The sequence below is a fragment of the Hirundo rustica genome, chromosome 2 (genome assembly GCF_015227805.2).
Source record: "Hirundo rustica isolate bHirRus1 chromosome 2, bHirRus1.pri.v3, whole genome shotgun sequence".
In the NCBI taxonomy this organism is placed as follows: Eukaryota; Metazoa; Chordata; class Aves; order Passeriformes; family Hirundinidae; genus Hirundo; species Hirundo rustica.
Window position 1 is genome coordinate 38563168 of NC_053451.1, and position 25395 is coordinate 38588562.

Below are 25395 nucleotides of genomic sequence, written 5' to 3' on the forward strand. Positions count from 1 at the left end.
GGATTGAGATCCCGAGCATCCCCAGACTCGAGGCGGGGCAGCGGTGCTGCCACGCAGCCTCACCCCGGGCGCACCCAGGTGTATTCAGCGGCTCCGGGAGGGGCCGCGAACCTCCAGCCCGGCGTGCGAGACTCCCCCGAACGCGCCTCCCCCCGAGCCCCGACAGGAGGGGCGAGAAGGGCGGGCAGCGGCCCCCCCGCGCCGGGAGGTGCCCGGACCGCCCCTGGGCCCGCCCGGTCGGCTGCCCCCGCCCCCGGCTGTCCCCGCCCCGGCCCGGCCCGCGGCGGCCGGCGGAGCGCGCCCGGCGGCGGCGGGGAGCGGCGCGGATGGCAGCGGTGCTGCCGGGGACGGCGGGGCGCGGAGCCGGAGGTAATGGCGGGCGAGGGAGACGGCGTCCGCGCGTCCCCGCACGGGTGCGCGTCCGCGCGTCCGTGTTTGCGCACACGTGTGTCCGTGCGTGGGGGCTGCCCGCGTCCACGTGTGTCCCGGGGAGCGCTCCGGGACGCGCGGGTGCCGCCGCGGGATGTCGCTTCTCGTGCCCGCCCGTGAGTGCTGCCGTGCCCCGCCGCGCTCCCGGCAGGATGCGGGAAGGCCTGGGCTCCCGTAGCCGGCGCTCCCCGCTGCTCCCCCGGGCTGCGTGGAGCCCGCGGGCGGTGCGGAGCGGGGCCGGGTCCGTGCCAAGCCGGCCCGCCGCTCCGTTAGACCCGAGCCGCCGGCGCGGCGGCTGCCGCTGCTCCTCCGCTCCCGGAGTCCTCCCCGGGGAAGGCAGAGAGCAGCGCGGGGCGAGCCCCGAAAAAAGCCCCGGTCCGAGCGGGGCGTCCGCAGGATATTCTGAAGAAGGAGGAACGCGCCGGGGGTCCGCCGCCCCGGCGCTCCCGGGAAGAGCCAAGCGCCGGCCGGGAGCGCTGGGAACATTTCCAGCGGCACTCGGAGCGGCCGCTGCCGTTTCCGCAGCAGCGATCGCGGGTCCCCAGCGCCGGGCTGTGACTCGGAGCGGCCCCGGAGCACGCACCGGGGACAGCGGCCCCGTCCCGTCCCGTCCCGTCCCGTCCCGTCCCGTCCCGTCCCGCGGGTGCGTGGGGCGGCAGCGCCGGCCGCAGGGGACACGCGGGGAGGGGGGGGATCCCACGCCGGGATAGCGCTTTCTCACGTTGTTGTTGCAGGGGGATGGTGAGAAGGAACTTTTTTATATTTAACCTTCCCACCCATGCAGGGAACAAAGATAAACTCCAGTTAAAAAAAACCAAAAAAAACCAACAAAAAAAACCCAACCCCAAAACCAAACCCCACGACGTGAATTTAACCCAAATCTTCCTGCCAGGTTTTGTGATTCATAGCTTTAAGTACAGGAAGGTCGCTGCTTGGGCTTTTTCCTCTTTCGATGGAAACTGTTTTTGTTTTTTTTTTTTTTTACTCTTTCCCGGTGTTGTGTGAACATCCCGGGAGCTGTGGGCAGCTGCAGCCAGAGATGAGGATGTGGTGGCTGAGGGTCTGCAAGGCCCTTCTTGTGCATCCACTGAGTTCAGGTTATATCTTTTTATGTATAGAAATAAGCCTAAAAGCTTCCTGAGAGAAGGGTGGCAAGGGACATGAATCCTGTGGATTTTCCTGAGCACAGCTAGCTGGCAGCACCATTCCTGCTAACAGGTGTGCATGTATATAGTTATATATAGATATTAAATATATATATAAATAAATATATGTAGATATGCGTTTATGTATTTTTATTTATTTACATATATATATATAGACATATATGGCTGCATATATAATATATAAATAAAATATAGGCCACGTGTATATATTTACTTTTATACATATGTATGTGTATGCATACATAGTCATTTCTAATGACCAGAAAAGCTTTTCCAAGGGTTCCATAAATACCTTATCAAGAAATGTCTGAGTGGTGAGGGCAGGGAATATTGGGCGGGCAAGGACCCGCAGTAAAAAGCCCTCTCTGGGGCTGTGCTGGGTGCCATGGAAGGTCCGTGTCCCGCCCAGCCTTCCTGATCCCCAGCCACGATTGGAGCAGTGGTGCGAGGGGATGAATTTGGGGAGGCTGCTTTTAGGTTGTTAAATAGGGGAGGTATGTGCCCCACGGTGTTGCTGGGGCTGGGTCTCCCACTTTCCCCTATCACCTGCATGCCCATTCTCATCTGCGGTGATGTCCATTGCTCCCCTTTTCTCCCTGTCACCATTTGGCAGGCGAAACTTTGCTTTCCCTCTTCTTTTGGAAAGCACCGAGCTGCTGGAGGAGGGCAGCTTCAATCCAAAGGGGCACGTGTGGCCTCTCCTAAGTCCAAGTATCTGCAGGATTGATGACAGGCCAGAGGGCACTTTCCAAGTCCTGGCCTCCCACGGCGATCTGGACCAACCTTCTACGCATTAGTCCCTGGATGGAGGGATGGATGCGCGGATACAGCTCCGGTGCTCCTTGTAAGAGCTCCTCTGTGAGGAAACGCCAGCACAGAGCCAAAGGCTTTGCATTTCTCCGGCGAAGACACACATGAGGGGGTTGGAAGGGATCCCAGCAGCAGCCCGGGAAGGGTCAGGCACAACCGGACGAGTGTTTCAGGATTATGTGGAGATGTTACTGCTGGCCATTGCAGCTTTCCTTCAGGAAACCAAAGCCTGAGTCCGCAGTGCCTTTTTTCTCACTCATAGGCATGTAACTCGCTTTAAAGGCCAAGTCTGGTATAAATGTTATTTGGTGCTAAGGCAGGAGCGTGTGCCCTGTGCAGCCTTCTTGTCCTGGAAACCATTAGGAGGACGGCTGCATACTTGGATTTTCACACACAGGCTATCCGCTAATGTAATAGTCCCAGTGGAAAGTTTAGTGCTTGGGAATATTTTGCGGATTTGAGAAAAATCCCGGGAGGATTTTTGGTTTCATGCAGCAATTGCTTTTTGGCAGCTTTGGGATAGATGTAATCTGGTCCCCATTTGTGTCCTGAATTTTTAAATGGAATGGCCTGCCTTCCACTCAGGGCAGAAGTAGAAATAGATGGAAGTAGAAAGTAATAGTAGCAAGAACAACATCACCTCTTAAAAAAAAAAAAAAATTCTTAGCGCAACTTTTCTGTTCAAATACTGCATTTAGGAAACGTATATGTCCATTTTTGGTCTTTTTAGTGACTTTTTGAGTAGGTGAGATGCTACTGGGGGTGTAAATTTCCAGTAAATCTGTAGAAGCTGGTGACACTGCTCCAGATTTGGAGTGGTGGATGTGAGAGCAGAGTTTGGCCACATGATAAGGTGCATCCCATTAGCAGCAGGAGTTCCTGCAGCGTTTGCTGGCTTTCGGTGGCCTTGACCAGGTCAGATGTGTCCCACCACGGTGTGTGGCTGTGGTTTTCCTGGTGCATGTCTGTCCCACATCTTGAAGTTGTAGCGTGTCATTTTTGCGCAAACCAGGCAATGACGGCCAGCGCGTGTCAAGGCAGCCCCAGCCGAGGAGAGGGGTGATCTGCAGGGGCATGCCACATCTCAAGGACACATGGCAGGGGGTTAAATGATTGAGCAGCACTTAGTGTTATCTGCTCTGACCATGTTGGCTAACACAAATATAAATGTGCTTTAGAGAATCCAGTGATCAAGTCTCAGGCTGGAAAATAATGTTGTTGTTAATTTAATTTAATTTAATGAATGATTTAATGGTTTAAAATGCTTTTAGTGAAATTCCTCCCTGTGATGGCTACCTGGGGTGGACAGAGGGTCCCTGCTAGTCACGTCCCATCCCCTGGGATGTGCCGCTCTGCTTGTGACCAGCACCATTTTGAGGCTGGTTTTGATATGATGGCTCCACACCGGTGGCTGTTGCTGTGATTTTCCCTGTTCTAAATCTGAGCTGAGCCATCTGGAAGCAAGATCTACAGGCAATTATCTTGTTAGCACTTCTACGTATAACACCTTTATTAAATTTCTGCATTTTTAAAAGTGGATGAATATAAATTGCATGTAATGCTTTAATAATGGAAGGATCACAATTGTAGTATATATTCTGGTGGAAAGGAGGTTTAATTTCTTTTTACTTTAAGTTGTGACACTTAAGAATTGTGCAAAGACTCTGCTTAGTGTAGGGTTATCACAAGCAGTTCTTCACTCAGATCAAGTGAAGAATTTGGATCCTTAGGATGGTTTGTTGCTTCTGTTAAAAAAAATGGAAAAACTCTAGAAATCCATACGATAGAGTTCAATGCCCGCCTTTTCAGTTAGAGAGTACTGTACAGCCTTTGTACTATTTTTGTTCTGTCCTTATCCCAGGCTCCTTTGTACACTGCAAGTTTGTGGGAATGACTCAGGGAGAAAGCTATTTAACCTAAAGGACACCACTGGCAAAAAAAAAAAAGAAAAAGGAAAAAGAAAAAAAAGAAAAAAAAGAAAAAAAAGAAAAAAAAAAAAAAAAAAAAAAAAGATGGATAAAGATCAATGTCCGTGACCGTGAGTGGGAACCAAGAGGAGTATTTGTGTGTGTTTGAGAAAGAGAGATCCGAAAACCTCCTCCAAATGGGGCGAAAAAAAATCCCTCTTCTTCAAGACGCTGTTTATTCGGTTCAAGAAGGGAATTTTATAACTTAGTTGCTTGAAGTAAGAAGGAACTAAGACTGAATGATCCACAGACCTAGGTCCTGTTTCACTTCTGGTTAATTAATGGAAGGGCTTAAATATCCAAGTGACATGGATCACACCAGTGCTTTTCTGTAATGTGATCATTTTTAAAGGCAGTAAGTACAACAAAATTTATCGTGGCTTAAACTCCTGCTCTACAAGTGTCTTGTCTGTATGTTGTAGCTGATTGATGATTTTGCTTTTTCTCCCCCAGTGGAAGAAGATTTCCTTCCCTAAGAATTTATGTGATGATTTTTTATCTCGGAGCTTTTTTTTATTGCTTGGAAATCAGAATTTATGGTGTAGTGAAAATGTCTGCAGACAGTTGCTGGGGCGGTGTGGCTGTAGCAGAAGTGTTGTCTCACTCATGAGCTCTATGTCAGCCTTTGTATTTCACTCTTTTACTGGGAATTTCTTCCCCTACTTTGAGCTCTGAATAATACTTATCCTTTCATCTCAGAGCAGCAACACTGACATGAGTCATCGTTGTGCCACTGGCACTTTGATCAAAGCAGGTGTTTCAATTATTGATTCAATTCTTTGAATAAATTTGGGCTGGCTGTATTTGTAGACTCAATGTTATAGCTGTGAAGGCAAAATGTGTAGCTTATAATATAGCTAGACCTTAAAAATGCACATATTTTTGCCTAAGGAATCTCTTCCTCGGTCGGGTTGATGCCCAGGTAACTGTTTGGCACCTGGAGGTGTGATGAGAACACTGCCTGCATCCTGCCTCTCCTCTGGGGTGAGCCTGGATCGGGGGGAAAAACCAGCATGTTATTCTAGCATAATAAAACCTGTTGCCATCTGAGATGAAAGGGTGGTGATGGGCACTGTTTGCCCCTACACGCCGGCACGCCTGATTTCCATCGGGAGGGCGGAGAAGTGCGGGCATCCGAGGGGATCTCCCGGGGAGGCAGCCTTGGCTCCACTCTTTCCTTTATCCATCTGATCTCGTGCCAGGTTTGGGAGCTGCTTTCAAAGCACATTTGCTTTGCTTCTCTCAGTTTTTTTCCTCCCCTGCTTTGGTTTTTGCTGAAGGGAAGCATATATGAAAATAAGCACGTGAGGCTGAAGTTTCGTGGAGAATGTTCATCCTTGTAGGCAGTTAAATTTGGATGTGTTAGCACAATTCTTTGGGAGAGACGGAGTTTGGCTGCTTCCATTGCCTATTCCCATCAGTCTTGCTCGTGCTTTCTTGGACAATGCACTTTCTGGAGAGTGAAATGACAGAACCAAGGATGGGTGACTCCAGGAACTCTCCTTGAGCAAGGATAAGCAAGCACAATGTGGATCCTGGGGCTGATACAGGGATGAGGATTTCTTTCCCCAGAGCGGTGAGTTGCGGAGGCGTAGGTCGGTCTGATAGTCCTGCCAGGCACGGGGGTGCAGCTTCTCTGGCTTTCATGTGGGAAATGAGAGGTGCTTCTCACTCACATCTGGTGTGCATTATGTGTGTTGGATTTTTGTCCTGCTAGATATTGCTTTGCTCCTGTGAAAATAATACTAGTGATGCTTGTTCGCTGCTTGCAGGGCTCAGGAGCCCTGGCAGCGGATGCAAGGTTCACAAGCAGAACTATGGGGTGTGAGCATGAGTCAGCCACCCCAGAAGTGACCTAGAAAACCTGTACATTGACTGGGGAGCTGCTGATGGAAAACAATCACCAGTGGCTGCCTGAGCCCCTGCACTTCAGCGGAGCTGTGGCTACAAAAGAATCCCAGCGCTGCTGGAGGTACCAAAAGCATCCCTTGTGACATGGTTAGGAGTCCAGTTTTTATACCTAAACCAGGAAGGGAGACATGTGAGTTATTTTTTTTTCCTGTGCTGTAGGAAATTCAAATCTTCTTCCCAGCTTTGGGAGCGAGGCATGGCTGTGTGGCCGGGGTGTGGCAATCCCTGCTCTCAAGACTGGGCCGATGCTTAGGAGGGAAAGTAGGGTTCATGGGCCAGGATGCGCAGGGAGGGGAGTCCATCCTCGATGGAGGGTCCTGTGACCGACTGCAGGGACTCAATGGTCCACCCTGAGCAATTCATGGCACAGCCTTCGTGCAGCTCCTGGCACCTTGGAGTGCCTTACTGTCCTTTTGGTGTTTCCCTTAAATAATTCTCTTCCTTTTCTGACCTGAGATTTTTATGCAACGACAGGGCAGAGAAAATATTTTAAATGTGGAGTAAGGTATTTATACTCCTTTTTGGCACAGCTGTAATACAGAAGTACAGATGTGGGCTTCGAAATGAAGTAAATTTTGTTCTGTCATTTTTGGACTTCCCTTATATACTGTGGCAGGGTTTGTAGGAAAGTGTAAAGCTGCCTTACTTACTTTTTAATTTCAGATGATTGCTTAGGATGATATTTGAAACACCTCAGTCTCTTTTGAACCACTGGGTCAGTAGGGTGCAGATTGAAAGAGGAATTTTTGGAGGTCAGCTCTGCGGTTTCGTTTGGCTGGGTGGCTTTTGGGCGGTGGAGGAGGAGCCATACCTGCCAGCCTACCAGCAGCATGGGCTGTGCTGTGGGCAGCCACATTATGTTACCTGGGTGGGCAGTGGCTTTGCCTTGAGGTGTTGCCTCTAAAGAGCAGCAAGCTTGGTTTTCACAACTGGCATCTTTTGGTGTTTTACTGAAGACGAGAGTAATAGTACAGTTTGACAGTAAGAAAGCCATCTTCTCTGGCTGTTTTTGTAAATTTGTTTCTTGGGGATGCTGTTATTGCTCTAAAAACATGGCTTTCCTCTCATGTCACAGCAATGAGCTTCCTATGTGGTTTGCTTTAGATCCTTTTTAAAACCAGACTGAAGCCACATCAGAAACAGGAAATATTTAAGTGTTGCTCCACTGTCTCTGCGTCCTGGCTGACTGTCTGGTGTTAATCTTAGCAGCTGATTCATTTAAATAGCTCTGAATCTTCAAATGAATTTCACTGCTGTGCAGTAACCTCCAGGATAATATGTCTGCTTCTGTACAGTGGAATGAGTGCTTATCTAAAAGAAAAGGAAAACAAATGAATTGGTGTCAGGCAGTCACTTAGATGTAGGAGAGTCAGCAGAGATGCAGAAATGAAGGCCTGGAGCAGCTACCCAATTTAGCAAGGACTGAACTGGGCCAGAAATGTGGTTGTGTCTCCCAGAGCTGGCTATAAGAGACACTACATACATGGCTATTGAAGGCATGATGTCTGTGGATGAGGCTGCCTCCTGACATTCTGGGGCTGAGGGGGGTGGGCTGGCTTTGGGAAGGGGGACAGGAGAGGGCACAGCACTGCTGGCAGCTGCCTGCAGGCATCTACAGACATGATGTGGTCGGTTCTTCTTGGCAGTGGCTCGCACAAAAAACACGGGGCAGCAGCTGCAGCAGCTATGCTTTGTGGCTTGTTTGGGCTAGATATGGGTAAAAAAGCCATTCCCCAGGGACGTGCCCCTGGTGTGGTGATGATCTTCATCCTAGGTTGCCCTCAACTGGCTTCTTACTCGTGGCTGCTGGGCACTGCTGCTCTGGCACCAGGAATCAGTTATAGGGAAGAAAATTGCTCTTCTGATGAGCATTGTAGAGAAATGAGGATGTCTGGGAAAGGAACAAGTGCCTGACCATTGGATGGGTGCCTTGTGCCATGTCAGAGCTGCATGTAAAAAAGCCTTTCCCTTCAGAGAGGGAAGCTGGGATTTGGAAGGGTCCAGTGACAGCAAGGGGAGAAAGAAATAAGGCTTGTGCCTTGCTCCAAATGGCTTGTGAGGTTCCACTAAGCTTTGAAGTGGTGCCTTATTGCCCATGATCTGGATTGTGGCTGTGTGCCAAGCACTGAACTCTTGGCAACTGTTTTCTGTGTTACACAGAAACTGGTTTTATGTGTCAGTTACAGCTGACATTTTATTAAAACCTACTATGAATGAACATAAAATATTGTTACATCATTCTTAACATTATAAAACATCATGGCATCATTTTATGATGGTAAAACATCAGCATGGGTACAGCACAGTCCAGTAGTTTCTGCCTGGATTTGGGCTACTTGATTTTGACTCTGATATAAAGATATCAGAAACTGGGCAGTTTGGCAGATGCTGGCATTTACCAGTCCTGATTTTAGCAGAATATTGCTCTGCCTCGACAACTAAGGACAAGTGGTTAGGTGACAATTTCTGCTCCTGTTAAAGAAAAATAGCAGTGTCTGTTCTCCATCTTGTAAAATTTCAAACCATGACCCAAGGGTGCCTACAGACTTGAAATGCAGACGGCGAGGATACAGTTTTACTAACAGTTTATTTCTTTTGAATTCTCTTTGGTGAGTGGTGGGGCCCAAACCAGTGTCTGCCGGCTGTCCAGGTTGCGTGTAAAAGTTAAAGTTGCTTGTCTTCCTTGGGTGTGCAAGTTCTCTTTGCTTCACCCCAATCTACTTTTTATTCATAAAACAGGCTTGGGTTTGAAATGCACTGGTTACATACAGGATTCCAAATTCCAAGGCAGGACTGTGTGTGTGTGGAGGAGGAATGAAGGGTGTCCTTAATCCTATTCTCTACCAGAAGAGGCCAATCATTTTGGAAATTAATGTACTTGAGATTTTTCTTGGATCTGTGTCAGCATCAGCACAATTTACAGACTAGTCACCTATGCTTGTTTTCACAAATATATATGGCTTTAATCTACTCAAGCAAGCAATCTTTCCCTCTTGCTCTCTAAATATAAATAGCTGCCATACACATTCATGCATAATATGAATGGTAAAGTGATGAATTCATTAACATTTTGCAGAAATGCCTATTTCCTCTCCTCTTGGCACAGAAGAAAATAGTGTCTTCGTGCCTTTAGGAATGACAGGCTGGATCCTACCCCCTTGTTTTTTCCCCTCCATGCCATTGCGTGAGGTTAGCGATGACCTGTGTAATGTATGCAGGGAGCATGCAGTTAGCTGAGCACAAACCAAGCAGTCAGGATTAATAAATCCAAGTCGTTTGTGGATGACTGTTTTTCCTGCAGCGTGGGGTGCTGTGGATTCCTGTGCTTGTGGGCTTCCTGCCCTGCAGGGATAGCCGGATACATCACCGGTGCCGCTTTGATCACTCGGCCTCCTGCTCAAGCGAGTCCTTGGCAGTGGCTGGTGCTAGAGGCTGATGACCATTCCCTTAGCCTAAAACCTGTGGCAACCTGTGGGGTGAGTGGAGAGTGAGCCTGCTGTGTGCCTGTTGTGCCAGGTTACTTGCAGCCAGGATATGCTCATTTCCAAGGTTTGAACCTCAAAGAGACTCTCTCCACAAAAATGAGTTAAGTTCTCAGAAAAATGAGAAAGTAAAAGATCATAAAATTATAGAACAGACCAGGTTGGAAGGGATCTCACAGATCATCTGGTCTAACCTCTTGAGGGAAGGAGACAATTTAGATGAGATTATCTAGGACAGTGTCTAATCGCATACTGAAAACCTCCAGTGATGAGGAGTCCGCCACATCCCTGGGGAGGTTGTTCAGTAAGTGATTGTTTTCACTGTCAAAAGTTTCATCCTTATGTCAAGATAAAACATCTCTTAGTGCAACTTGTGCTTGCCACCCCTTCTCATTGTAGCTCCTTGTGAAGAGAGAGCCTCTCTCCTCTCTGTGGCCTCCCTTTAGATGCTGCATGATTGTAATGAGAGCTCCCTTGCAGCCTTCTCTTCTCCAGGCAGAAAGGACCAAACTCCTTCAGCCTTTGCTCACAGAACAGGTTCTACAGCCCACTGATGATCTTTGCAGCCCTGCTTTTTACCCTGTACAGTCCGTATCTTCCTTGAGTTGTAGTGTTATGCCAATGTCATTTGTGGCTTGAAATAGAGGGTCAAGCCGATGTCATACCTGGCTTAACACTGCTGTGATGCATTTTGTATCAGCTCGTTAAAACAAGCACCCCTGAGAACATATTTAGGATGAGCCTTGTTGTCTGCCAAGTTGCAGGCAGAAAAGGCCTTAATTCTGTGTTAGTGCCCTCAGCGGAGACTAAAACATCCCTGTGTTATCAACAATGTTTCCAGCACAAATCCAAAACATAGCCTCACGCTAGCTGCTGAGAAGAAAATTAACTCTGTCCTAGCCAAAACCAGCACAGTCCAGCCATCAGGGGCTCTGGGATGCTGGGGCTGGGGCATGCAGCTCCCGTGTAGTTGGTTTGCCAGACAAATTCCCATGGCCCTCCAGCTACATCCGCTCCTTACCGTATTAAGAACATCTGGACAAAGTGATTTATCAACTCTCTCCCTTGATATCACTGGTTGTATTTTATGTCTTAGCAATTCTCTGTATTGCTAAACTATTACTCATGAGCGGATTTTGTGGTGAGGCCTTTCCCAGACTATAGCCCTATTTAATGTGTGGCTGTGTCCTTACCTTTCCTTCTTTTTACCCACTCCCTTGTTCAGTTTTGTGCTGGCTCTGTTGGTTTCATGTCCTGGGGTTACGCCTTGATTTGTGACCTTGTGACTTGTCACTGTTAGCCCTTACAAACCTTTCTTTGTACCTGGACTGAGAACCTTGTCAGACCAGGCTGGGTCAATGCAGGAAACAGAACTGGTGACTTGGTGTTTTCCCTCTTGTTCCTCAGAGCTAATGTGTTATTTGGGAAGTGGGGACTGAAGAGGTGGTTTGCTCACTGGCCCCAGAAGGCTATCTCAGCACCTAGCCATGCTCAAGAAATTTTTTTGGAATACTGTCCTAAGTCATGGCCTCACGTTTTGTCATTCATGCGGTTTCTTTACTGCCATTCTGTTCTTCTTTCCTACAGGCTCCACATCTGTTTGTTACAAGCCTACCAGCCCAGTCCAGGTACTGGAAGACACTGGCTTTCTTTACCAGGATCACCAGTTGTTTGCTGGCAGGCATGAAGTGTCCCCGCTAACCGCTGAAGTGATCAGCGCCAAAGAAAAAGCTGGTAAGCACACGGCCACACTTCTGTATGAACCCACTGCATGTACTTCCAGGTTTTTCCAAAGTATAAATCAAGCAGTTTAAACCATTTACAAGTAATATTTAGAGAGCTGAAGACCAGCTCTTCATTCTTCATAGAGTCATGTGTATTGTCACCCACCTGTATTTGTGGAGGATGCAACATTTTCACTTGTCCTTCAGGACACGGTTGCTTTTCCCTGCATGGCTGGACCAATTTCCATGGCTCTTTTGTTGATGGAGCAAGACCAAAGTCACTGTGGAAAGCTCACAGTGGTCAATCTTTCTGTACTTCAACAATAGGCAATTTAAAGTACACCTCCCAGGTATAAGGATGATAACGTAACTAGCACAGAAGTGGAAATCCTGACGTATTATAAAGAGCTGCCTTGGCTGTGTGATGTTGGCTTTATCCCCTTTCCTCAGGCTTTTCTCAGGTGTTGTCTGACAACCTAGACTGTGAGCTTTCTGGTGTGTTAGGGAGACGTTATTGCTTGTCTGCAAGAATATCCAGTGTGACGAGGCTTTGTGTGCTGTGATAACATGAACAAAGCAGCGAGAGTTTGCTGTAACTGCAGGGACATATAAAGCAGCTGGGTAGGTGGCTGTTGAGCAGACAGGTAGATGGAGATGCACTGTGTGTCTGTGCATCTTCCTGGCTCAAACACCACCCCGAGGAGCTCACAGACCCTCTGAGAGTTGGCAGCCAGGCTGCAACCCCAGCGGGTGAGGCTGGTAGGCAGATAACATTGTTTCAGGGTACGCAGGAGAGGTGTATCTCCTAGGGCAGATGTGGAATCAGACAGCCTGGGAATCTGCTCTCCCTCTTGAGCTCCACAGTCGTCGTTAAGGCTTTGCCACAGAAATGCTAGCGGAAATGACCTCTTATCATTGTTCAGAGTCAAAGGCTTTTCTTTCCCTCTGGCATCCAGATTGTATATAAGTTATCCCGTAGCATGTGCAGTTACTGATGAAACCCCAGGGAAATGACCAGACCTCAAGAGAAAGTTTGCTTTTAAACTGCTTTCAAATGCCAAAAACCAAATGTAATTCCCGACAAAATCCTCTGAGAATTGGGAAGAGCAGGAGAAAGTTGTCAAGAGTGACCTCAAGAAACCGAGCTGCAGAAAGCACCTCCTTCTTGCCCAGGGACTCTGGAAGACCCTTCTCACTTTTGTCTGCACTGGAATGTTTCAGGAAACATTTCGCTGAGCTCAGTGTTCAGATAGACATCTTACAGCACTTCTGGGATGGAAGGAGGGCTCCAGGAGGGAGGGATTCCTAAGGTCTCAGCCATGGTTAAATCATAGAATATACTGAGTTGAAAGGGACCCATTGGGGTCATCAAGTCTAACTCCTGGCCCTACACAGGACACCCCAAGAATCACACCATGTGCCTGAGAGCTTTGTCTAAATGCTTCTAGATGCTTAGCTCCAGGCAAGCTCCACTGCATGTATAGTGCAAAGATGGTGCCATTGTCTCTGAATGACTTCAGTGGCCTGTGTTAGGGTTGTGTAGCTAATCTGTCTGTGCTTTTTTTTTAAATGCTGGCATTGCATCTACGACCATAATGCCTTCCTCATGTTGACCCAGCAAAATAATAACAGTTAGTATTGACTCCCATAGAAATAGTGTTTTCAGCCAGAAGGAAAATTGCACTTTTAGGGGAAGATGCCAGAGCACAGATTATTCTCAGACCTTTAGGACAATTTGATATTCAGTTCCATTTCACAGTTTTTCTGTGACACATTTTACATTTTATTTTGTCATAGCGCAGAGTACTCTTGCACCTTTTGCCATCAAAAATACAGCGGCTGGTATTGCCATGCAGGCTGCCTCTGTAAATTGTGCAAGCCATCTCCGGGGAGAGGTCAAACACTGGAACAGGCTTCCTAGAGAGACCGTCAATGCACCAAGTCTTTCAGTGTTTAAAGAGGCATTTGGACACGGCCCTTAATAAAATGCTTTAACTTTTTTGAGCTTTGAATTGGTCAGGCAGTGGGATGAGATAAACATTGTAGGCTCCTATCCCATCCCATCCCAAGCAGAAAATACCAAATTTCTCTGTGACGTGGAGTGTCCCTTGTTGACTTAGAGGGAGGTTCAGAGCTGTGGGTATGGGACGCGTGGAATATTATGGAGGGGAAGGCCAGGGAATGTGTTCCTAGGGGTCACTGCCAAACACAAGTAGGGTTTAGTGGTGGAGGACGAGCAGGGAGCAGTCCTCTGCCTCCTTTTTTGGCTTCCATGTCCCCTGTGCTGCCAGGGGAATCCTGGCAGGATGCTGCCCATGGGGTGCATCCTGGGCACGGGGTCACCGTTGTGGGATGGAGGAAGGGGAGAAACAGCAGGGGGACTTAGACCTCCTGGACAGCAGAGCTAACGGCCACCTCTCTCTCCCTGCCCAGCCGAGGAGACCCTCTGCACCCTGCGCCCGCCCAGCTTCCGCCGTGTGCCAGAGGCGGAGATGCGAGGGGCGGAGGAGGTGGCAGCCGGCACCGTCCTGCAGCGCCTGATCCAGGAGCGGCTGCGGTATGGCAACCCCAGCGAGAACATGAACCTGCTGGCCATACAGCACCAGGCGACGGGCAGCGGCGGCCCCTCCAACAGCACTGCCAGCACCCTCTCCTCCGCGGAAAACCTCGCTCCCGAAGACCTGCCAATGGTCCAGCCGTCAGGGCGGCAGGAACCACAGGGGCAGGAGCACCAGGGGGACGGTGCTGCCATGGAGAAGCAGCCTCGGGCCCCGCAGCCCCCGCACGGCACCGAGGAGCTCCCCACCTACGAGGAGGCCAAGGCCCAGTCTCAGTTCTTCCGTGGCCAGCCCGCACCACCGGCCGCCGCTGCCACCCCGGGTTTTTATGGCTCCTCCGGCCAGAAGTCCAGGACGGAGGGGAGGCCGACAGTGAACCGGGCCAACAGCGGGCAGGCGCATAAGGATGAGGCGCTGAAGGAGCTGAAGCAGGGCCACGTCCGCTCGCTGAGCGAGAGGATCATGCAGCTCTCGCTGGAGAGAAATGGGGCCAAGCAGCACCCCTCAGCCCCAGGAGGTGGGAAGGGTTTCAAGGCGGCCCCGCAGCCCAGCAAGGCCACGGACCCACGGGGCCCGCCTCCCGAGTATCCCTACAAAGGCAAGGCAGCAGCCCCAGGCAGCAAGGCACAGGAGCACGGGCTCTTCTACGGCGAGCAGTCGTCACAAGATGTCCTCAAGGCCGCCTACGCCGCCCCCCAGCCCGCCCGGGCAGAGCTGGCCCTCGTCCGCTACCAGCCGCCCCCAGAGTACGGGGTCAGCAGGTAATGGCCTTGGGGTGGGTCTGCAGGGGAGCCTGGTCCTCCCCTCGCTGGAGGAGCCAGTGTCTGTGGGGCTTGGGGCTCGTGTAGACACGGCCAGAGTGAGCTGTACCTCCAGGCACACGGTGGGGACATCGCACCTTGTCTGGGGGCATAACATCCTGTGGCTGGGATGGCAGGCTCAGCTGGTGGAGGCACCTGCATCTCCCAGAGGATTCTATAAAGCTTATATTCCACTTAAGTGCTACTTAAATCTTCCCCCAGAGCTCACATGGGGCTTTCACGGTACTGGGCCCCTCATGCCAGGCCTCCCTGTGAGCACAGGTTTATTCCAAGCGCATTAAAAATAATCCAGTGTTTGCTGGCTGTGTACTGATCCCCGCGAGTGCTGCAGGTCCGGCCTTCTGACATGAGGTGGTGTGTTAAGGGCTCCTTTTCCTTGCTGTACCTAAATGCAAGTGTTTCTCTGTCTCCTCCCTGTCTTTTTGACCTCTCAGACAGTAATTCTGTTGGGCTTGGAAGTCTGAAGTTGTTTTGGTGTTAATGTGAGCAGTTTCCATGTTGTAGGCTGCCTCACTGGGTCTTTTACTGATCCCAGAATCCCCAAAGGTTTTGTTGGCATTGCCTTAAGTTGCACAGGGTTATTTTACCACAGCACAGGCACAAAGAAAAGGTGGCACAACTGACATGACTATTTCTGTCCAAAATGTCTTAGGCATGAAACGCAGGAGGGAATGCTCTGCTTTTCCATGTTGGCAGAGGGATGGGTTTTGTGTCGAGACAGGTAGAAACTCAAAGTGTAGTTTCAGTGACAGGGCAAGGTGGCTGTGACAAGCGACAGGCCTGCACTGAGTCTTTCTACAGCTGCATGTATGGCGATTGTGTGGAGTTTATGCAGTTTTTTCAGAGCAAGATGGTAAAGACCTCAGCAAAAATGCCTGTTTATGCAAAGAAAGACTTATATGGATATGAGGGCAACTGGGGCCATGCTTTCCTGCAGTTGTCTGTGGTGCTAACAAACGTCTCCAGCACCAAGCAGATTCATCCCCACAGAAAAGAAGCTGGTTTGAGTATTTTTATCACTCTTGGCGATGCTTGGAAAATGCTGGTTCAGTAGCATTCTGAGTCTGTGCAAGTGAGTGGGGCTGGGTGCTGCATGCGCTGCTTCAGCTATCTAGGAACATCGGTGGGGTCGAGTGGAAAACCCTTTGGGGCCACGTCCAGAGCTTTTCCCAGTTGCCTGATCAGTGAGGTTAATACTGAGATACCCCCTTGATTCAGTGCAGATTTCCATGTCAGTCCTCAGCAAAGGCTGGATCACCCCAGCAGCTGTGGGGAGAAATCCACTGGCTCATGATGGTGATCACTGCTCGTTCCTGGTGAAGCAGCATCATTTACCCCCAAATCACACTGCAGGGGGGGATGTCTGCTGCTTTCTTTGCATGATGCTGGAGAAATCTCCCTCCTGTCAGGTGTGGGGGCACCAGGGGGAGGGATATGTGGTGCAGCAGAGGACTGGCAGCGTGACAGAGCAGAGCTGCCAAGTTATGCACACTTTCTAAAAAAAATCTTCAGTGGTGTCTTTCTTGCAACTCAGCAAGGGCCTTAATACTTCTCAGTATGCATATATCCCTGCTAGTTATGCCAGCAAGCTTGTACAGATGTAGGTTAGGGGTTTGGTGTGGCTGGGGGTTGTTTCACCAAAGATAGGTTTGCTCTAAGGTGTATGGTGTCTCTTGAGCTTTATTTATGGCAGTTCTGGATCCTGATGTACAGGTGTTTATTTTCAGGTCCTTTTTGCCTCCTTTCACATGGTGCCTGAATTTTGGGGAGGTTTCCTGTCAGTGAATGGGGGAACATTTGGCTGTATTCAGATGTTAGACAGTGAGTCTCTGGGTCTCAGCAAAGTGATGGTCTTCATCCTCATCTCAGGCTTCTCTATATTTTTTAACATGGGGATGTCAACCTTTCCTTCAGTGCACTGAAATATTCATTACCTGGGCTTTTCCTCAATTATTATGCCCTGCTGTCACTAAAACCCAGGAAATAAACTCACTTAGTTTATTCTGTGCTTATTTCAGAAGCTAATTTATAACTGGTCCCATGGTCTGTAGAATCTCTGCATGATCCTGTCACCCAGGAAGATTTGGTTGACAAAAGCATTTAGGAGGTGACTGAAGTCCCTGTGTGCTTATTCATCACTTGTCAGTTCTCTTATCTTCAGCAGCTGTGTTCCAGTGCATACTTGCATGCATCTTGGGCTGCATGACAGTATAGGCTTGCCCATGTCTGGGATGGTTAAAATGCAATTTCATAAAGTGGTCTCTGCACCAAATATTTCATTCTTTGGAGAGGATAAAGGCAGGTTACCTGTTCAGGGATGTCAGCCCTGTCTTTACTAGAGGATTTGTCTGGGCAGCAGTCATTGTCTGAGGCCTGCTGGAGGAGTGGCGTGCTGTGTTACGCTCCTGAGTTGCTCCCGAGCACAAACCTTCCTGTGACTCTGCACTTGCTCACTGCTTCTCCCCTTACCTGGGCTCTGGGGAGGCTCACTGCCAGGCATCTGGCTGGGATGGAGCACCTTGACAGAAGAGGTTGTGATAGGGGATTCATTAGGTTAACAGTAGAGGGGTAGGGGTTGGAGAGGCTGGTTTTTCTGTTAGAGGAACAAGTGAGGTGAGGAATTTCAGCTTTCATCTCATCAGGAGTGTCTGGGAAACAAGCTGATGGAAAGAGAACTTCACTCGTGTTCACACAGGAATCTCATATACCCCAGCATCTCCTTCCATCTGTCTTGGTCCTGTTAATTCCCCAACCCATCCATGCTGGCATCCTCTGCATAGGGACCATGCAAAAGGCTTCTGTGCTCCAGAAAAGAAGAGAAACACAGAGCACATCGATCCAGAAAAAGGACTCACAGACACCAGTGATGGAAAAGACCTAAAGGGTCACTGAGCCCCCACTTCCCCACAGTCCTTCACTGACAAGGGAAATGTGTCTGGAAAGGGACCAGTGCTGGCAGGGAGCTGTTGAAGGATAATGGTATAACTGTAGCTGCTGCTTAACTCCTTTTTTTGGGGTTGACTTTTTCTATTGCACATGACTGGTTTTAAAGGAAACATTGCCTTTATAATCATCGGGGTGAAATCTTGAAATTTATTGTAAATTTCAAGATAATTGGTGTTGTACTGAGGAATTCCTAGAGCCATATGATGTAGCAGTAATCTCAGCATTTATATAAATTAGATTTAGTGACTTCTGTTTTATGGACATCACAATTGCAGAGCAGAACTTGAACCTTGAAGCTTAAAGCACAAAACAACCAGAAGGCAAATAAAAATGAACCAGTATTTTTTTCCTTTTAAAAGTCAGTATTTTTAAGCCAGTTGCTTGATGCTTGGGGCCCTGACTCACAATTTCCAAATGCTTTAAGCTGGCCAAGTATAATAATCTTTATGAAAATATTTCCTTTCCTAGATGTGCAGCTATTCCTGAATGGTGTCTTTGCTAACTTTCGTTAGGTACAGGTTCAGAAAGTTGCAGGCTGTTAGGTAAAAGGGCTTGGAGCTAATCTAATTTAGGTTTTTTGCACAATGCCATGAATTAATTCCAGTTTGTGAAACATTCAGTCCTGGTGAGTGTAACAGTCTCCAACTGGAGAATCCATCACGGCCTTTACAGCGTTGTTCCACTAGCTAATTGCCATCTCTGGCATAGATCTCTGTTTTAGTTTCAGCCTGTATTTTCTAGTTACCAGGACTTCTGCAAAATCTTTGTCAGATACAGTGAGGAGACCTGTGCTATCGGTCCTTTAATACATTTAACAGATGGAGCCTGGAACCCTGTAGTTATTTCAGTATTGCCCAAATCCCCTTTTTTCACTGTGGGAAGCCAACCTGAACACTGGTTCAGTACCAGCTGCACCAGAGGCTAATCAGGCGTAGTAACACCTCAGATTTGACTCCGTGTTTCTTGTTTACATAGCTCATTAACACTTGCAGTTGGCACCCTGGGATCTCCCCATACAGCTTGTTATCCAGCCAGGCATGTGAGGGTTGTCACAGCCCAGGATAGTATTTTCCACCCTTTTCCTTTAGCTTGCTATATTTATTCCTGGATGGATGATCTTGGACCAGCTCACATTGTTATTGTTTCTCCATGTCCTGCTTAAGCAGTGATCCAGATCACTCGGTGCAGTGAATCCTCTTCATTGATCCCATGGCTCTTATCAGATTCTGGTGTCCTTTATACAGAATGATTTCTTTCTCTGCACTATTAATAAAAGTCTATATAATGCAAATGAAGCCTTGAACTGGAAACTCTGCTTCTTACTGAGGGGAATCAATTTGTGGTGCATGCAGAAGACAATCATGCAGGCACTTTTTCATTCTGATTTAATCCACGCGTTTCAAAAGTCAGCATGCGGAATCAATGAAAAGAATAAATCTGGGCTGTTTTTAAATACATCCCATTTTTTATGTGCCTCATAAAATTCCACCCTGCCAGGATGTAGAAGTCTATAAGTAACTGCTGAAATAGTCTGCTGCTTCTCCAGTTATTTGTGTATTTATTCCCCCCACACATATTACTGCTGTTTTCAGACAACCTGTTGATATTTACCAATTCAGCCATGTCTTTAGCTGCTGACAGAACACAAGGAGCTTGTTTTCTTCCCTGAGACATTCCAGACAGGCTGGTTTGCTGGCAGTGTGGACACGCTGAAGGATGTCACACCCAAACTGAATTGTCCTGGCTTTTCTCTCCAAGGATAACCCAAGCATGAGCATGGGTTGGAGGCTGCTCTTCCATCTGATGTGGGTGCTGGCAGCCCTGCAGAGGAGCTTGGCTTTGTATCCTTTCCTGGGCTAATATGCCTTACATTAAAAAAAATGAAAGAGAAATGAAGTTGTTTCCACAGCTTGGGTGATGCCTTGTATTTCTCCTTAGCTTTCACTATTATTATCCCAAGCTGGTTGCTCTACAAATGCAGAGGTTGAGGAAAGCACCTTTTCCTCATGCTGAGAATCTGTTCTGAGTGTGGATCTCTGTGAGGAAATACAATATCATGTCCCTCTCTTAACAGCCGAGAATATGTTTGTTACAGCATGTCAGTCGTGCCAAAGAAGCTGGGCCAAGTCTTCCAGAGCTAACAAATGTCACCAACAAAATAGTGAATTGAGGAGATGTGAGTCCAAGTCTGCAGAATGCTTTTTGAAACAAAGCCTTGTGTTTACAAGGTGCTGCAACTATTGCTGATTCCACAACACAGAGAATACCATGAGGGCCTTGGGCTTGGGCAAATGTTCTCCCATTTCTTTCTGTATCACCATTTACTGATGGATCTATAATTGTGTTTCCTTGCCCCATGACCACCAGACTGGGCTTGCTGCTTTGCCAGGATCCTGGGTTTTTTTCCTTCATGGTCATAATACTGTTTCTTCCATGTTACTCACAGTGAGACAGAATAGCATTTGAGGTTGGCTTTGTGATTGCAGAAATGATAACGAAGTCAGGTAGACACCTGGTCTGAGGTTCCTGTCCAGACTGAAGGCTCCCAGTCAATGGGCAGGAATAAGCACATTTCACACACTTTTTTAGTTTCATTGTAAGGTAAAAGCCTAAGGCAGCTTCAAAGAACGGCACCCCAGAAACACCTTATTCTCATCGCTGACTCAGAGCATCCACAGAAGATGCATGAAGTTGTGAAATAAAGTTCCTTTGGAGAGTCTTTGAAAGATGAAATAGGCCAGTCTTCCCAGAAGGCAGAGCATTCAGAGAAAGATGAGCTAAATAGGTTAGAGGAGGGCATTTTAATTATGAATGTAAGTGCCATGGTATGTTGGAAACAAAGTCCTTCCTCCACTGGCCCCTTTCCATCCCTAGACAGAGGAGAGCTTCACTGTACCTGTAGCAAGGCTGAGGTGGAATTTCCTTTCCAGAACATTTACAGCTGTTTTAATTTTGTTACTAATACTGCTCTGCTATATCCAGCAACAGCACTTTTGTACTTATGATTTCCTAGTCATCAACAGCAAGTGGACTTTATTATTAATTTTCCTTTCCAGGTTTCTTATTCCTACACAAAGTTAAAACTCTCCCCAAATTCTTCTGTCTTGGTAATTCTTGTTCCTGGGTGGTCCAGTATAAGAGGAGTATTAAGATCATGCCTAAATTTGGGGGCTTGGGCAGTCCCAACATCTTGAGGGATTTCATATGAAAGTGAAGTCTGTTGTCAAGTCTTTTTCTGAAGACATTCTTTTGCAAGCTATAGGTTATATATGCTGTTATAGATGTTATATATAAGCTGTTATATATGTATTACAAGCTGTATCTGTGAAAAGAAAGAGAGTGTTTGGTGACCCCAGCACAGTAGCCCTTGAAAGCCTTACTGCCTGCTGGTGCTCTTTATTCAAGAAGCTGTTTTCCTTAATTTTTTTTCTCTTTTTCCTTCATTACAATACATTGCAGAAGCTTATGGGGCCCCTACTTCTACAATAATGTCAACAAAATATATGTTTTTAATAGAAATGTAGCTGAGATTTTGCAGAGATGTCCAAAACTCACAATGCTCCACTGTCGCATGCTTTTAAGGATGATTTTCAACTAGAATGTGTTTGGCTGAAAGATTTCAACCTGCTCTAATGCAGAGTAAGATCAACATTAAAATACAGTAGAGGCATTGTGCGAACGTCATTTTTTACTAAGCCCAAAGGACCTCAGGATAATCCTGATTGCTGTGTTTCTTTGGAGCTTTACATGAGAATTCGGATAGAAACTAAGCTGATGTTATAACATTCCTATTTTTGCAAATGCTGATTCGTTAATGTGAATTGCTATGCTTATTTTATTGCATATGTTTTGCAGTTGGCTAAGTCGGAACTAAATTGGGACAGATTAAACAAGTAAAAAGAAAGTTAGAAACATTAATTTTGTTGAAGAGCTGTGCTTCAAGAGGTATAAAGTCAGTTGTACCTGTTCAGTTTCCAAGCTGGAAAACACTGGAGAATCTCTCCTGTGGCCCTGGCTGCTGAGACTCTGGTGGCTGGCAGCTGCTATAGGGTGTAAATCTTTAGCTCAAAAAGTCATTTGCAGTTTAAGAAAATAGAGATCTGTGTGGTCTTTCCTTCCTCTGTACTGTAAAGCTAGACAGACTAAAGTGACAAGAAAAGATTAAATGGATAAAAGGCTAAGATTTCCCAAAAGAACAGTGTCCAAAGTTCATGCAAGGGTCTAAAGGGTGTAGCTATGGACAAAGACTGCTGTGCTTCATAATGAAAAATTGCTGTATCTCAACTGGTTTAGATTCAGAGATCAATTTAATTCTATTACTCTACGCTATTCCCATAAAGAAGTGAGAAAATCTGTACCTGCAGCAAATCTTCCAAATTTTCTACTCTCTAGTAAATGTCTTTCTAGGGGGGTAACTGTATCCAGACAGTTGGGCTTTTACTTTCATAAAACTAGCGGTGCCTTTTCTTTTGGTAAAGACAAAGAAGCTCGCACTTAACTGAATTAATTGCAGTGGTAAAACACGTGAGCACAGACTGGCTGTCGGCAGCATTGTGGAGGTGTCGCGTGCTTGTCTGAGTTCACATTCACTTGTGGAGCATCTTTTGCACTGTGAATGACATCCCTCACTCATGACGTTATTTATTGTTCAGATCTTTGAGCAAAAGAATGTTCAAGTCCCATGACGGGTGTCAGGTCCTTTGCCGGCTTTGCACACTGGAGCACCAGAAGGAAAGGGGGACTGTGGGGATGGTGTGAGAACTGTGCTCGTGCTCAGAGGACTGGAGCAGCTCTTCTATGAAGACAGATTGAGAATTGGAGTTGTTCAGCCTGGAGAAGAGAAGGTTCCAGGGAGATCTGACTGCGGCCTTCCAATACTTAAAGGAAGGTTATAAGAAAGCTGGAGCAGGGCGTTCTACCAAGGCCTGTAGAGACGGGACAAAAGGAAATAGCTTTGAACTGGAAGAGGTTAGATTTAGATTAGATGAAAGGAAGGAATTTTTTATGCCGAGGGTGGTGAGGCACTGCAACAGGCTGCCCAAAGAAGTTCCGCATTCTCCATCATGGGAAATGTTCAAGGCAGGTTGGTTGGAGCTCTGAGAAGCCTCATCTAGTGGAAGGTGTCCAAGCCTATGGTAGGGTGGTTGGAATAGGTGGTTTTTAAAGATCACTTCCAACCCAAGCCATTCTGTGATTCTGTGAATTCCTGTGTGTTTTGCTGTGAAGTGTCATGCAGCATCTCCCTGGTTTCCTGTCTTTTGGGAAGCTTTATCCTCTTTCAGTAGACATTTAGCTCCTTAGTTATTAGCCTGCACTTCTGCCAGAGACCTAATATGCCTAGGACTGAGAGCAAACCCTTCTGGCCCTGGAGCTGCCCAGAGGGTATGGCCCCTGTCCTGTGCTCTTGAGCTGCCTCCGTGGATGTTTAATTTATGGGAGAGACACAGTCTTAGAGCATGTCCATGCTAGGCAGGTAAAAGCCATCTCAAAGGCCAGACTGAGCTCAGCACAACTTTCCTTAGTGCTGGCTGTATGAAGCTCTGCTGGGATCTTCTTCACAGGGATATTGGACCTTCTGACCAGGTTAGCAGTATACTTGTGTTCGATGTTTCCTCCATTTCAGTACCTTTCTGTGCCAGAGTGGATGCGTTGGGCAAAGCTGGGATGAGAGTATGGAACCGTGTGTGTGCTGTGTCTGGGCGCCTGCAGAGCCAGATTTGCTTTCACTCTAGTTTGGACAGAAGATTAAGGCTGAGTTGCTGGCTTTCTTTGCTGTTGTGTGGCTCGGCAGGGACAAGTTTGTTAGAGCAGTGCTGTTCATTTTCTAGGGCAGGATTTTAAAATTGCCTTCACTTTTCAGCTTTGTTCTGCTGCAGTTGAAGGAAGTGGTGGGTTATTGTCAGTAGAATTAGGCCAACATTGAAGGCTTTTGAAAACCCTGTTTTGAGAAGCTGTGTAGGTGCTGAAGACAACAGTAACCATAATTACTATGCATTTATATAGCACAAAATTGTCTGTCTAAGAAAAAGCATTCAGGGATCTTTGAGGCCCAATGGGGTAAATACGTCTGTTCATTATGTCTTGTGCTTTGTGTAGGGTACAGAAATAAAGGTAATGATATCAACAGCAAGCCTCATAGCTTGTAGTTATGTTAAAATACAAATCCCAGAAGGTACTAGATTGCAGACTTCAGGTGGGGTCCAGCAGCCAGCTTATTTTCCAGCCTAACTGGGCCCTGACGCTGAGGTACCACATGGTCTGGGTTGAGTCTCTAACAAGATCAGTGTAGAAATTTCAGAACTTTGTCGTCAGGGCTGAGGAGTGGCTCCGCCTGTGCACAGTGAGATTTTGCCTGGGGCTGCGTCCCCTGGCCGAGGCTTCAAGGGCTACTTGTGCAGCGGATGGAGGGATGGAGATGGGTTGAGTGAAGGGACTCTGATCCCACCTGGCTGTCAACTGCAGGCTTACCCTCACTGCTGAGGCATCCTCCTGGATTATCTTCCAGCCACTGCAAATTATGATTCAGTGTATTAAAAGCTGCCCGCTGGCAGCAAGCCTAGGTCACAAGCAGATCCACTACCAGCTCACTTGTTATTCTTCCCTGATATGAGTCTGGTGAGTGATAGATGCTCTTAATCAGGGAGTGACACAATGAGGTCTCCCACTGGAGGATGGCTTTCATGGCTCACTGTGATTGAATGGGGTTGTGCCTCCAGCAGTTCCGCAGCAGCACTTCCCTCTTCCATTTGCTAAAGCCACTGAGGGTTGCTGCTTTGCTCTCATCACTTCCTCTCGCCTCCCAACTCAGCTGATCCGCTGGCCTTGCTCTGGGCAGGGAGTGGTGTTCGAAGGATGAGTAATTAATCTCTTGTGTTTTCTGCAAGCCTGCCAGCTTATGCTTCTCGTCTATGGCGTTTGTGGCAAGGGGAGGCAGGGAGAGGCTGGCTGCTGCTGAAGTATTAGCTGCACACCTAGGCAAAAATGCTGGTTTTGAGTCAGTGCTTCCTTTATCCGTTCATACCAGATGTGTAGGTCACTGTCAAGAGCAGGCGAGGAGAGAGTTTACCCAGTCTCTGCTGCGACTGTTGGTATTTAGGAGTCGTGACTGTCCAGTTATAACACTGTTAATAAACCGTGCAGTCATTAGGTGGAAGCTCCCGTAAGCATTTCGAGGCCGTGCGGCTCTAACGCTTCCCCCATGTGTGCTTTCCCGCAGCCGACAATGCCAGCCGCCCTTCCCGCCGCCGCCGGCGCAGCAGCACAGCCCCATGTCCTCGCAGGCCACCGCTGGCCCTCTGCTCCCAGGCTCCTTGCCCCCGCTGCCGGCCCCCGCGGCTGCCCAGACCCCGGCGCTGCCGGGCCAGCAGCTGACGCCCGACGCCTTTGCCATCGTGGAGCGGGCGCAGCAGATGGTAGAGATGCTCTCCGAGGAGAACCACGTGCTGCGGCAGGAGCTGGAGGGGTACTACGAGAAGGCAGACAAGCTGCAGAAGGTAGGTGGAGAGATTGGGATGGAGCCTGGCCAGGTGCTTCTGCCTTTGGGCAGCTGTTCTTCGTAGTTGTGTCACTGCAACGGAGATG

General features: G+C 48.0%; 1 protein-coding gene across 2 annotated transcripts in view; it reads left to right on the forward strand.

Moving 5' to 3' along the window:
- The first annotated feature begins 313 nt into the window (after positions 1–313).
- Positions 314–25395, forward strand: part of AMOTL1 (angiomotin like 1) — a 54488-nt gene continuing 29406 nt past the window's right edge. The window contains exons 1-4 of one of the 2 annotated variants that reach the window (XM_040055469.2): positions 314–369; positions 11353–11499; positions 13923–14808; positions 25031–25307. In XM_040055469.2, coding sequence (XP_039911403.1) covers positions 327–369; positions 11353–11499; positions 13923–14808; positions 25031–25307 — 1353 coding nt within the window. In that variant the 5' untranslated portion in view covers positions 314–326. Of the gene's footprint in view, positions 370–1054; positions 1073–11352; positions 11500–13922; positions 14809–25030; positions 25308–25395 lie in introns of those variants that run through there. The other variant, XM_040055470.2, reaches the window with a different exon arrangement.